The sequence below is a fragment of the Limulus polyphemus genome, unplaced genomic scaffold (assembly GCF_000517525.1).
Source record: "Limulus polyphemus unplaced genomic scaffold, Limulus_polyphemus-2.1.2 Scaffold240, whole genome shotgun sequence".
Classification (NCBI taxonomy): Eukaryota; Metazoa; Arthropoda; class Merostomata; order Xiphosura; family Limulidae; genus Limulus; species Limulus polyphemus.
This window is the reverse complement of record NW_013665850.1, coordinates 133332-147230: the sequence shown is the minus strand read 5'-3', so window position 1 is coordinate 147230 and position 13899 is coordinate 133332. Positions and strand designations below refer to the sequence as shown.

General features: G+C 30.2%; 1 protein-coding gene across 3 annotated transcripts in view; it reads right to left on the bottom strand.

The window, feature by feature from the left end:
- LOC106478681 (moesin/ezrin/radixin homolog 1-like) overlaps window positions 1-13899 on the bottom strand; it is a 51925-nt gene that overhangs the window by 11219 nt on the left and 26807 nt on the right. For all 3 annotated transcript variants that reach the window (XM_013939239.2, XM_022382310.1, XM_022382311.1), the window contains 4 exons: window positions 12542-12637; window positions 10046-10150; window positions 7584-7753; window positions 5718-5801 (listed from right to left, as the gene is read on the bottom strand). In XM_013939239.2, the coding sequence (XP_013794693.1) occupies window positions 5718-5801; window positions 7584-7753; window positions 10046-10150; window positions 12542-12637 (455 nt within the window). The remainder of the gene's footprint in view (window positions 1-5717; window positions 5802-7583; window positions 7754-10045; window positions 10151-12541; window positions 12638-13899) is intronic.

Sequence of the window (13899 nt, the reverse complement as noted above, 5' to 3'; positions counted from 1 at the left end):
AATTGTAATTAACATAAATTGAATTATGTAAATTCATTGTGCACCTGGCACAGTTGCCTGCCAATCACAAAAAACAAGACAGTTGATTTCCAGTTGGATTGACACATCACTACTGTGTGTAAATTAGTGTCACAATTTATAATTACAATAATTACATGGTTACTACTGGTGTTAGTAACAGTAATTTGTTTCAAGAATTTGACAATTTTTTAATTTACCCATAAAATTGTGGATCAGAGGCTTAAATCTAGCATAATAAACTGCAAGAATAGTGACAGGCCTAGTGACACAAGTGGTAGTCCTATTGCATCAGGCTCAAATGTTGGAACTTTGGTGCATGAATCAAAACAGAAAAGGAGTAAATATTGTGATGAATATTTAGCATTTGAGTTTACTTGCACTGGGTTAGAAAATGATCAAAAACCTCAGTCTATTATGTATTATGATGTATCATCTAACGAAAGCATGAAATCAACCAAGCTTCATGGGGATCTTGAAACAAAACAATGAATATAGTAGCAAATCTGTTAAATATTTTCAAATTAAAGAATATGAAATGCATAGAACACAAATATTATTAGAAGAAATATCAACTAGTTGCAATAATGAAAAAGCTACATTTACTTCATATGAGGTATCTCTTTTGATAGCACAGCCTGGAAGTCCACATACTATTGGAGAGGAACTAATATTACCAACTGCAAAAGTAATGTCGTCAGGTGTAATGCATGGAATAAAGCAGCAAAAAACCTAAATTTGATTTCACTATCAAACAACACCGTTAAACGTATAATTGAAGAAATGGCAGAGAATGTTAAAAGTCAATTAATTACAAAAGTACGCCAAAGTCAGTATTATTCTCTGCAGTTGGATAAAAGTAAAGACGTTGCTAATCATGCTGAATTTCTTGCATTCATTTGTTATGAATTTGGTGGAAAATTTATGAAGATCTCTTATTTTGACACTCCTTCCCAACTAATGCTACATTCGAGTCTATATTTAACAGTCTGGACATCTTTTTAGCAACAAATGAAATTGAATGGTCAAAATGTGTAGGAATAAGTTCAGATGGAGCTCATGCAATGTCAGGTAAGAACAGTGGATTTGTTGCACATGTTAAGACTGTGGTGTCTACAGTTACGTGGACTCATTGTTGTATACATAGAGAAGCATTGGCTGCAAGAAGAGTGGATGGAAAACTAAATAGAACAATGGACAAAGTAGTAAAAGTTGTCAATTATATAAAAGCTCACCCACTAAATTTCGACATCTTTAATGTTCTTTTGTGACGAGATGGGTAGTGAACATAAACATCTTCTTTTGCATTAGGATGTGTGCTGGTTATCTCATGGCAAAGTTCTCAGTCATGCGTTTGAACTGCATGATGAAATATGCTTATTTTTAAGTAAGAAAAAGTTTCACTTCAGCAAACTCAACGAATTTTCTTGGCTGACTGTTGTGGCCTATTTATCTGACATATCTACTCATTTGAAAGGACTAAATTTAAGCCTTCAAGGAGCAGCTGTAACTATATTTGAAGTTGAAGAGAAAATAGAAGCTATAATAAAAAAAAAGATTGATTTATAAGTACACTGTATTCAAAACGGTAAGTACGACTCATTACCAACACTCAAGAATCTGAGAAAAAAATTTCAGATGAGGTGCAAAACATTATTCAGCATTTGCATAATTTGAAAACAGATTTTAGGATCTACTTTCTTCCTCCCAATTCCAATAGTAAGAGGATCAGAGACCCATTTAATATGTTGAATATATAACTGCAGTTGAAGAAAATAGCCTTATTGATCTCTTGTGCGATTCTTCACTAAAGTCATTTTTTGGCCAAACTAACTTGACAGACTTTTTGTTACATGTGAATGTGTTATCCTGAACTGTCGAATGAACTGTTGAATTACATTTCCTACAACCTATTTATGCGAGAAAAGTTTCTCTTAACTTGCTTATATAAAATCGAAGTATAGAAATAAGATATATGTGGAGCCAGATCTTTGAAACTGTCACACTGACACAGAAATTTGCAAGATTGTTTCAGCAAAGCAGTATCATCTTTCACATTAAAGTAAGTCTAAGGTTTTTTAAATTTTCCATATTTAAATCTATTTTCATTGTTCTTTTCTTAAAACTAAAATCAAGCTGTAAAGGTAGTAAAATATGCATATGATACACCAGTTATACATAAAAAAAACTATTTTAAATGGGAGGTGGTCTGCCAATACAGTAAAGAAGTTGAAAGGGGGTCCACCAGTTGGCAAAGTTTAAGAACCCCTGTACTAGACCAAAATGACTACATTGGACCAAGCAATAGGAGGTTATACACTACAGTAAAAGAAGGATAACATAAAATTTAGCACTAGAAGACTATCCATTAGACTGAAAGAGGAAATATGCTGGGCACACCACTAAGAGGCTTTTCAACAGACAAATGAAAAAGCATGCAAGATCCATCATTAGGCAATCTTTACTAGACAACAAGTAAGTAGGTTCCATCACCACCCACTAAACTGAAAGGACTAGCATGAGGAATTGCTCACTAGACTAAGAGTAATAGTATTAGAATCAACAATTAGGTAGTTACCATTAAACAGGAAAATACAAAACTTGAGCATTATAAAAGAAAAAAAAAAGATTAACTTTCTTGATGGAACTTAAGCTTCTACTCAAGACTTTCTTTGGCCAAGCTTGTAAGAATTAAGTGTCCATCTATTAGATATTAAGAATATATGGGATCTATCAATGTATGGCAATCCAATATACTAAAATGAGAAGTATGTGAGACTCACAAGTGGGAGGTTTTCCAAAAGTCTACATGAAAGAGTATGTTATATCTATCATAAAATGATACCCCACTAAAATATACAAACAATATTTTCAAGTTCATCCCCCTAGTAGGGCAGCACTTGGCACAATACAATGTTCTGGTAGAAACAGAAACATTTGTAGCATAATATTAAAATAATTAGGAACTGATACAGAAGTTAGCCATTAGTCAACACTACTTGGTTTTCCCTCTTTTCTCCAAGCTGTAAGCTTCTTTCATTTCTAGGTCACCTATATTTTTGTTATCAATGAACAAAAACTAAGTCACTTTTGCATCTAAGTTTCAAAACACACTGACAATAGATAGAGTAACATTTAATGAAAAAAGTTAACCATTCACTTTATATCAAATTATAACCAGATATATAAAATTATTTTATGATGTTATAATATATATGTATAGTGACAAAAATAATGTATTAACAGTAAACCAATTGTTGGATTATGTTCATAATTCATGCTACATTTCCTGGTACTTGATGAAAATAAATCTATGGTCAGTAGTTGACTAGTATAGTACCAATAGAAAAAGTATTGGAAAGTCCTTGAATCTCTCTCTCTCCAGTAACATTTCTATTTTTTATGTAGATTTTTTGCTAACAGCATTAGAATACCTCACTTCAGAATAGGTGCAGGATGGTTCGAAACATTAAACTAAACTTTTTTACATCTTACTATAATGTACATAGCATGTGTATGTATGCATGTCAATGAAATAAATAAAATGTTGCGCCATCTATTGAATGGAACCACAAACAAATATCTAAAAAAAAAGAAATTCACATTTTGGGTATTCAAGAATTAGACTATTAGAAAAACTGCACAATTTTAACTTGAAGTACTCTCTACAGAACAAGAATACAACTTTCACTAGGACTGTATGGGATGATTATATCTTTATTGATGTAATTTGTAAATATAGTACTAAAAAAATCTTAAAAAAAAAAAGGGAGGGGTACCACTTTTAATACATAAAATCATTACAGTTTATATCAGCACAATCCAAACACTTTTTTTGATGCAGTACTTCCTAGAAAAATCCTTTTTTGTAGAAAATGCTTGCTTTTTTTCAATGAGGTATGAACACTACAGTTAGTAATTACTAGCACAAACAGCCGTCCATAGGGCAGCATTTCTACTAGTTTTTTTTTAATTTACATAATGCTGACTGGAGCATAGTACACATAATTACAAATAAAGTGATTGAACTCCAAAGGATCTTAAAAATTGTTTTATTTGCTCAAAAGTTGGCTTTATGCCTTTAGCAGCAACATACAATCGTCTGCTCCTGATGAAGGCGTAAAGCCGAGATGTTGTTCCAATAAAATAACTTGTAAAATTCTCTGTTGTTCAGTCCATTTTATTTATTTGTAATTAAGATGCACTTCTCTAAAAACACTTAGTTATAAAAAAATCTTTTTAGCTTAGATCTCAATGTTCTTAACAGAACTAAGACTGGTCTAAAGCTTTGCCTAATACTGTAGCTATCGGATGAAACTCATAGGCTCATTGAGACTTCAGATCATCTGAAGCTAAACAAGCACAGCAAATTAACAGAATCATTCAAAAACTAATAAACTGATTGTTTATAATTCATCAATGTGTTGAATTCATGAATACAATACTAAGAATAAACTTATAAACTCATTCTGAAAACTAACTGATAAAAAGTAAAAACTAGTTAAGACAAGAAATATGAAAACTGAGCATTAAAAAAGTTCTTGTTAAGGTTAGCAAAGCTTCATCATGGACATTACTCCCTACACAAGTTTATAAGCATAAAGACCACCTTCAAAAAAAATTATTTTTTTTTGCCAAGAAATTATGAATTATCTAAGAAGTTTTCTCTAACAATGAAAGTTTAAATCTTTCCAGCCAAGTACCTCCAATTTGTTTTTACACAAGAACACATGACAACACTAAATATTCAAAAATTTTCAATCTAAAAATTCCAATATTGAAAACTAAAATTCAACTGATAGCATTTTTTTCTTTAGAGAACTTCTAAAAGTAACAAAATCAAATACATTATATGAAATCTGATATTCTATTTTTTATAATCTGTCATACTACTCACTTTTCTTACACCAATGTAAATTTCAAAACTTTTAGTTAAGTCTGGAACTGTTATCAGTCATACACAAAATACATGTTTTTTTTTTCTAATGTTACACACAGATAATGAATTTTTATTGGTTCCTCAGTTTGTTTAATTTAAAGTAATTACTTAGCCAGTTCCGTTACAAAAATGCCTGCTGGTAACTTGAAACTAAGGGAATCTTATGGTTGATTTCACTCTGGCATTAACTTTAGAGATTAGCAGAGGCTTTTTTTGATGCAGTTATGCAGATTTCATAAAAACAGAACAGAGGCAAACTAGAAAAAAATAAAATGAGGCAAATAAGTCATATTTATTTAAATTAGTTTTAATAATTATTTTTATAGGACACTTATTTTGTTGGATGAGTAATATAATAGACCAAGAAAGAAATTCCAGTGAATTTTGAATCACAGATTTTGCTTGTGTAGGCTATAAAACAAGTATGTGTGAAACCTGGTTTAAGGTCAATGGTTATGTGCATATTCTGTAGAAACATAATATACATCCATGTCAAGAAGTGACTTTACATTAAGTTATAATTTCCAAAAAACTAAATTTAGGTTCAAAAGCATTTCATGATTATCAGGTTTTATGTTTGAATTGTCTATGTTTCAATTATGGTAATCTTTACAAACTATTATTTTTATGAATGCAAAATCAGAAACTGAAATTTACAAGAGGAGATTGAAATACAAGAAAAAAAATTCATTTAACTTCTTACTGTGGACTGAATACTCATTTCTACTATGCAGTGTTGAGATACTGTTAAAATACATACTTGGGCATTCCCTTGTGTTCCATCCACCAGTTGGTTATACGTTCCTCCCACATATCTGTACTTAGATTGTGTTGATCCAGCACCCTGTTTAAAAATACAAGCCAAGTTCTTTCATGTTACAATTTAATGATGGCACATCATGTTGTGAGCATTGAGAATGAGCATGCTCGTACTCATGACTAAGTAACTTAACTAGTCAACATGTTTAATGCTTTTTTCTCTCTCTTTGAATGCATTATTTCTCACCAGATCTTAAATTTACTTATCTTTAGAGTTTCTCCAGTTAATCTTTTCATGTGTTTTATTGTTTAAGTAAAAAAAAGTAGGCTTAAATTTCATCAATAGTTAGTAGCAAAAAAAACAACAAAAAACAAGGACACGGGTGAGTACTATATTTATTTTTCATGCATATTCTTTATTATTATAAAAAGATCTAAGATGTAAAAATTAGAAACTTATAAAGTCAGATCAAGTGAGATAATTAAAAATAAAATTTCTTCACAAGGTATGCTTATGTAATAAACCATTCAATACAGTAATGTGAACTATATATTTGCTGCAATGATTTACAATCTGTGTGGTGAGATTATTAGTCAGACATAGATCAAAGGTCAATAAATCAATAAAATTAAGTGTAAACAGCTGTATATTGTTATCAGCTTTAGGCTATTTAGATAAAAAAAATTGTTTTCTGTTGCAATCTGCAGTCAATTTAGAAAAAGTTATTGGTTTTTTTTTATTGTGATTACAAGGTCGATCAAATTGACTGAATGTGTATGCAGTTCGGGTAGAGAAAATAAACAAATAAAATATAAATTTTGAAATTAATTTAGGAGGTTTCAGAGATTATGCAAATGAAATTTGACAATTTTTAGATGAAATATTTTTAACTTAATAAGAAAATCACTTTGCACTTGGAGTAATCAACACTAACTCTATGATTTCATGAAGGTTTTAATAAAAATACTTAACTGAAAAATATGATTTTGTGTGTACAAAAGACATGTAATGTTTACTGAAAGTTTTGGGGTCACAAGGTCGGTGTACTTCAGCAAGAGGGTTAATGAAAATCACCAATGTGAAAATGAGCAGGGGAACACCACAGAAATATATGGACAAGGATGACTTTTCCTGCCAAATGGCTAAGTTTGGCCTAACTCATAACTGTACTTTTTAGGTCAAAAATGTTAAACTAATAGCAATTTTAATTTGAATTTTTAGTAATAATTGAAAATCATAATGGCTAATAAAACAAGTTATAATGGTATTTTACAAAGTATTAAAAATTAAGTTTCCTAGTCATTTCTGTTAATTTCTCATTATGAACAAAAAAAACTACTTCCCACAGACCCTAGATTCAAATGATCCAATAATCAATAATTCAAGGTAATAATTAAATACAATCCTTCAATACAATAATAACCATTTGACACAGCCATACAACTAAGAATTTTGATACTTGGTAGTTTAAATAAAAAATGTATTCAAAGACTTGGGAATAAAAAACCCCTTTAAGATAAAACAAATTATTTACAAAATTGGCAAATGTAAAACATCTGCAAGAAATGGCAGTGGGTTATTTTGTTTTATTAAAAAAAAACTATAATTTTATCAATTTGTATATGGGATAAACATTTGCAAATATTTCTAAGAAATAGCAAATTAATTTTAATTAAGCAGAATATTATCATATTAGGCTACCTTACTTCAGGAAAGAGGAATATTCCCGAGAAATAGTTCATCTTCTTATAAGAACTAGTATACAAGACTAATTTACATATTACGAAGAAGCAGATCATTTGCAAATGTTTCTGCAAAATTGTTAATCTTGTTTTATTAACTAGTCTATATTTATCTTAAACACACCTCTGAGGAAGTAACCGATCATTTTCGAACATCCCTGGCGAATAGTTACTCAAACTGTAATTGCCATACTTGGCCTGCACGGCATAGGAAGCCAATAACACAGACGTTTCAGGGGGACAGTAAATTTCATCATTCAAGATACCATTTTTCACTTGAAGGTAGAACAATCGCTGTAAAAAAAAAAAAACACAAACATATGAAAATAAGACAAATGAAACTAGTATAGCAATGGAAAATCGGTGAAAAAATAATCAACTTTATTAGTATTAGAGAAAATGGTTTTTACATACCTACAAAGTTGAAATGTATCCTAAAGTTTGATTTTTAGCTGATAAATATTTGTTTTCAATAAATAAGTTTTTATTTATGCACACTGTTTGAATATATAAACCTAATATATTCAATACAGAGGATACAGGTCATCCAAATAATTCACTACTGATTACTATTCCCACTAAATCTAATTTAAAAACTTTCCAGATATCTTGTTAGAAAAGAATATTCCTGTAACTTTAACATATATAACTTACTACAAAGAAGAGAATTAGAGAAATTTTAAATTATTTTGCAACACACTTGCTGGTTGATATCAACCTCAATCAACTAACTTGAATTGACTGTTGTTGACAATTTTTACAGCTTGTTCTTATGTTTCATCTCCTTCGCCAAGTAAATCTACAAGTAATACACTTCATTTGGTTAAGTTTCCAATTAGAATTAATTTGTTTTTGATCCTAATCCTCAATCTGTGAAAACATTTTTCAGAAACAGATACACTTAACAGACTTGTGTTTACTATGTTGTTGATGTATGCTTGTCAATAATAAATTCTCCCCTGCTAGGTTGTGTATTCATTAGTTTAGTGCGAAGGGTCCTGGGGATAAGATAAGCCATGTTGTCACACCTCAATACACTGAAATTAAATAATAGGTTGAACAAATACCAAGTTTTTGTTATATTTTTATTCAAAGAAGAATTACATTTAAACTAGCACTCTTCATCAGATCATACAGCTTCTATACACTCTTTACAACTAGAGTTACACACAGTCTAGATCTATTTAACTATATCTTTCATCAACTTCGTTTTACTTGAGCTAAATTTTGGATGCATATTTATAAATAGCAACTGAGACCTAGAACTTTCTACCCACTACAAGATATTAATGTATCAATACTCCAGAAAAACTTGGAAGGTTCTAAAACGTGATGCAATAATACAACAATTGCCAATTTATGACAACTGATCGACACAACTCATGATTTGTACAGTTACATAAACAAACCTGCAATAAACTAATTGCTTCTAAAAATTACTAAATTGAACACTCGTGTTATACTTAAAATTTTAAATTAAAACAGCCGTGTATATCCAAGTATTCTAACCACAATACAGCAAATTTTTTAGATGGGTCAGTATATCAGCAGAAATGGGTGAAAAAAAAAATTTCCCAGGTCATGATGTCAGAAAAATCTCAGTCAGCCCCAATTTGAGAAGACCAGTCAGGTTACAGAACACAAGTATTTTTAAACCTGGCCCCACTTGATTTTGTTATATCAGACAGATTAGAATCTCTTCTATCGAATCATTTTTGGCTTTGACACTAGCTATTTTCAAAGCTTGGCTTCACCAGTTAATGTTTCAACTACATGCTGCAACACAAGCCTGGTTTATTAATACTGTTCTGTGTTTCCAATGACAAAGAAATAAAATTACATGAAAAACAACACAAATTTTTTATTTCCAAGGATGATGATTTTTTTTAATTCAAAGTTAATAACCAAATGTGTATGGTCTTGGTCAATTTGAATAACCTTGTATTGAAAAAGAAATGTTGACTAATTCCAAATTTACAATATGTATGTACATAAAATGTAGTAAACTTTTAGTAAAACGTCAAAGTCTGTTGTACACACACAAACGCAAAAAGTTACAACAGTATTTGTACTCAAGATAAGTCTGTAAATTGACACAATCTGTCTACCTCGGACATGGCAGACTGCTAGGCAATGTTCACATAAAGAATAAGAATACTTTTGTCCACTATACAGTTTGAATATTGCATAACCTCTACAGCCTCTTAAATACATATCTACAGTTTTTTTCTGGTATTTATTCTCATGTACCATAAAATGCCTCTAAATCAACAATGTACGGTAAAATGAATAGTTGATAACTGATAAATACATAACATGTTGTGGCTTGTGCACTTCAACCCCCCCATCTGTAGATATAGGTTACAAGTGTTGCATGCAAGTTACTCTGCAGAAATTAAGGTATAAAAAAAATTAATTCTTCTCTATGAACTACATTAAATTAATATCACAAATGCTAAATTACCAATCTTTAAAAAAAGAAATTACTGAAACAGTTATAAGTTTTCTTAAATTTTGAAACTCGACATTCAGGTGTAGCTCAGTATCTCAAGTGTACACACCAGCCATATAAGTTAAGAAACTAACCAACGTAATATCCTGTATGATTTCTTCTCCTACATCTTCTGGAAAGAACTTTGCACGAAACTTGAATTGGAAAGGATTTTCTTTTTTCACATCTTGACTTAAAACCTTATTAAAAAAAAAACTTCTTTAAGTACAAGCAAGGTATATACAGATTATTTACATAGTTACTATAACAAGCCCTGATTAAAGAGAAGAAAAAAAAAGCATAAGTATCAATACAATGATACATTTAACTATTAGTTCAAAAATGAAAAAAAATTTAATTGCACTTTACTTACTATGTAGACATAAATGTTTACCTTCAAAACTGCATTTATCAGAGACAAAGCCATCACAGTTCTATCTTAAACATGTCTTAGCTTCTATCTGTAGAGTTGTTTTAAGTAACAATTTTTGAGTACCATTAATCAACTTTTGTTAACTTATATTAACTTACAATTTGTTTAAACAAAGATACTTAGAAACTTAATCCTTTGAGAATATTACTAAAGTCCAAAGAGAATTGTTTACGAGCACTAACTCAAAAATATGAAGTCTTTGAAGCTGTGCACCTTCAATTTTGGAAATTGAATAACTACACCAAATAAATCATCATTTTATCAGTTACAAGTTACAAATATTTCTAAGTTAGTTTAATACCTATCCAGTTTAAGCTGAAAACAGTATGTTAAGAATTTAAAATAAAAAAATTTTTAATTAGTAACTGTTATTTTTTTTAATGTTAAAGGTCAAGATATTAAGAACGTTTTATTTCTCAATGATAAGGTCAGTAATTCAGTGTGGAATTTTGATGTTAAAAGTGGGAAGGTGAGACTTACCCAACTACAGGGAAGTCAACTGTCTCATTAGAAATTAATATTAAAGATATTATAATATGATGCATCTTGTACATTGTTTAATTCTTATGTTTTACTAAAACATTACCTGTGAGATATTTATTAATAATGTATTGAATACTAGCTAAAATTCCACCCTAAGGGTGGCTGTTCGGTCATAATCTTAGCAAGTTGAATGGTTTCATTCTCAGTCAAGAAATTGCTCCCGACTTCTTCTAACTACATCTTTACAAGCAATTTGATGTGCTTCTATATTTTGGGTTTGTTCCTGGCTTTTTTGCTCCGGATCTTGCCTCATAAGTGAGCAATCCTATTTCTTTCTTACTCACTCTCTAACTTACATCATGACATTTCATTTTCTTTCTCAAAGTTTCAGACTTTCTCCATAATAAATCATTTTTCTCATTTGGCAATTTCTGGTATCATGATTTTCAATGTTCTTGATCACATTATACTCATACTGAAGTAAAAAATACTTGTGTAACTTACAAAGATTGAATTACTATAAGAGTCCTGAAATGTTTATGCAATGAACTTCATATAAAGGACTTGCAATTCCTTCTGTCACAGAACAATTCAATTCATAGCGTACACTTGGATTCTCCAGCAGAAAAAATCAATTTTATTGTGAAATATCACAATGATTCTCCACCAGGAAGATTAACTATAAAATTCAGGATTAAACCAACTTTACTACAATTGTAGAAGTTTTCTTTAAAAAACCAGACATATGACCTAAGTAAGCTTTTTATAAGAGACCCAACTGTAATGAAACCTTGTTGGGAACTTCCCTTTATGATGTTGAAAAATCGTGCAAAGTTTCATCCAAATTGTTGGAGTAGTTTTGTGACCAGATGGACATTAGCCTCATATATTAGCTGTAAATAGACAAATAAAATCAGCACTACAAAACAATAATGAATTTAGTATGAATTAAGCCTTAAGGTTATTATATTTAAAAATACCATTGCAATTTTCCAGTCATGACCTTAAAGTCATAATAGAAATTGTCTGTGGTAATAGCACCCAAAAGCAGCTGGGGATATTCCATCTATCAGACAAAATCCAAACACAGATGAAAAATTAGTTTGCAGTCATGGAAAATTAAATAAGGGTGTGGCATTGAGTGCTTATACCCACAAGTTTGAACTCCTACTGCCTTTCACTGTCTGCAGCCAGTTGTGGGAAGGCAGTTACCCTTAAAGGTTCTTCTAATATCAAAAGTAGAAAAAATAAAACCACCCTAAAAATATTTCTACTAGAAGTTCCTCCCAACCACCACCCTTAATATTCTAATAGTTCTTAAATCACAAGAATTACAATAAAACCACCCTAAAACTACTATAGATTCCTCCTAACCACCGCCCTTGTTTCCTTGTAATAGTTTTATAAATCAGTTTAACTATTCTTTGGGAAAGCACAAAACTGTCAAGTAAAAGTATTTGTAATTGATCACAAATTGAATATGATTAAAACAAAGTTACTGCTCATGTTATGTCAAGATGTAGCAATGATTAATATCAGTAAATCTGTATGTACATCGAATAAAGCAACATGAAGATAATTACCACATTTTCAAATAAGACTTTTGTTATCACTATTCTTCACTAAAATTAAAAGCTTCTCTTATTTCATAATCCAAAATTTATTATAAGCTTACCTTCTTGTTGAGTTTCAACCATGTCTGGAACTCTTTGTTATCTGTATACTGAAGGCCAAAAAACCAGATCTCCCTCAACCCTATTGTTTTCACCACCTGTGTGTTTAGGGTAGGAGTCAAAGTGAAAATCATAACAGAAACAAAACAACGTAATACTAACAAAGCATATCCCACAAAGATATGATAGCTGCAGAAAATTGTTATATTTTGCAACAAGAAAATACAGATTACCAAATACTATCTTTTGCTTTGTCCAGAATACGAAGAGTAACAATACATTTACCTCCAAGTTAGTAGTTGAAAATTTGAAAAATCATGAATAATACTACAAAAAATGTCAAATTTTGCTTACATTCCAAGGTTGTAAATGTATTTTAGCTTGATAACTCTGTACTGACAAATTACAAATTCCTGATTTAAAACTCATCTGTTAAGATAATTTTAGGATGATTTTGGATTGGACCCCTTTGCCAAGGTTTAACTCTCTCAACACAGGTCTTGGTCAATTTGACCGACCGCGTGACTTCTTTGTACTCGTTTAAAGTCTTTTATAGATTTAATACTTCTAACTTTCAACATAGTGGTATATCTTCACAAAATTTGGCAGTTTTTCAGTTCATATTATAAGTCTTTCCATTCAAAAAAAAGTCATTTTTATTGAAGTATTTTTAATAAAATAAAATAAAGATTTATCAATGAATATATTGAGTATTTGTTTTGAATAGTCCATGTGCAAAGTTTCATGCTTAGATTAAAAATAATTTTCATCTCAAAATTCCTTCATGTAATTCCTAAAACCTAGCATTTCAATCATTTCTATTCAGTAAAACTTTATAGTTTTTATTATTTATGATTTCAAATTATAACATGAAACTACATTTGTTTATCCTTTGAACCGTGTCCAACTTCTATCCGAGCCATTATAAGTTGTAAATCACTCTGGGAATGTGTAGCTCAAGTTACGCTGATGATTTACCTTACCCATGAGCTACTGCGAGTTGCTCACGTGTGTGCCTCATGAATTTTTATTTTAATATTATTATTTATTTTACCTAATCTAATCTTATCTAACCTAAAAGGAACCCTATATTTACATTTTAGTTACTTTCATAATTAGACAAAGAATGAAAATGAAAAACAAGAAATAAGATACTTAACCAATCTTTTTTCTTGCCATCGATTGTGGAAGAGAGTTAACCCTACTTTTTTCTTTACTACTGATAGTAATGCACTTAATTTTTCATTTAATTAAATAATGCACCAAAGAATAGACTAATAACATGCAAAATGTTTACAAATTCCCTTATCTCTCAAAATTTTTCTAGGCTAACTATGCAACAAGAGTCTTTGCAAATTAC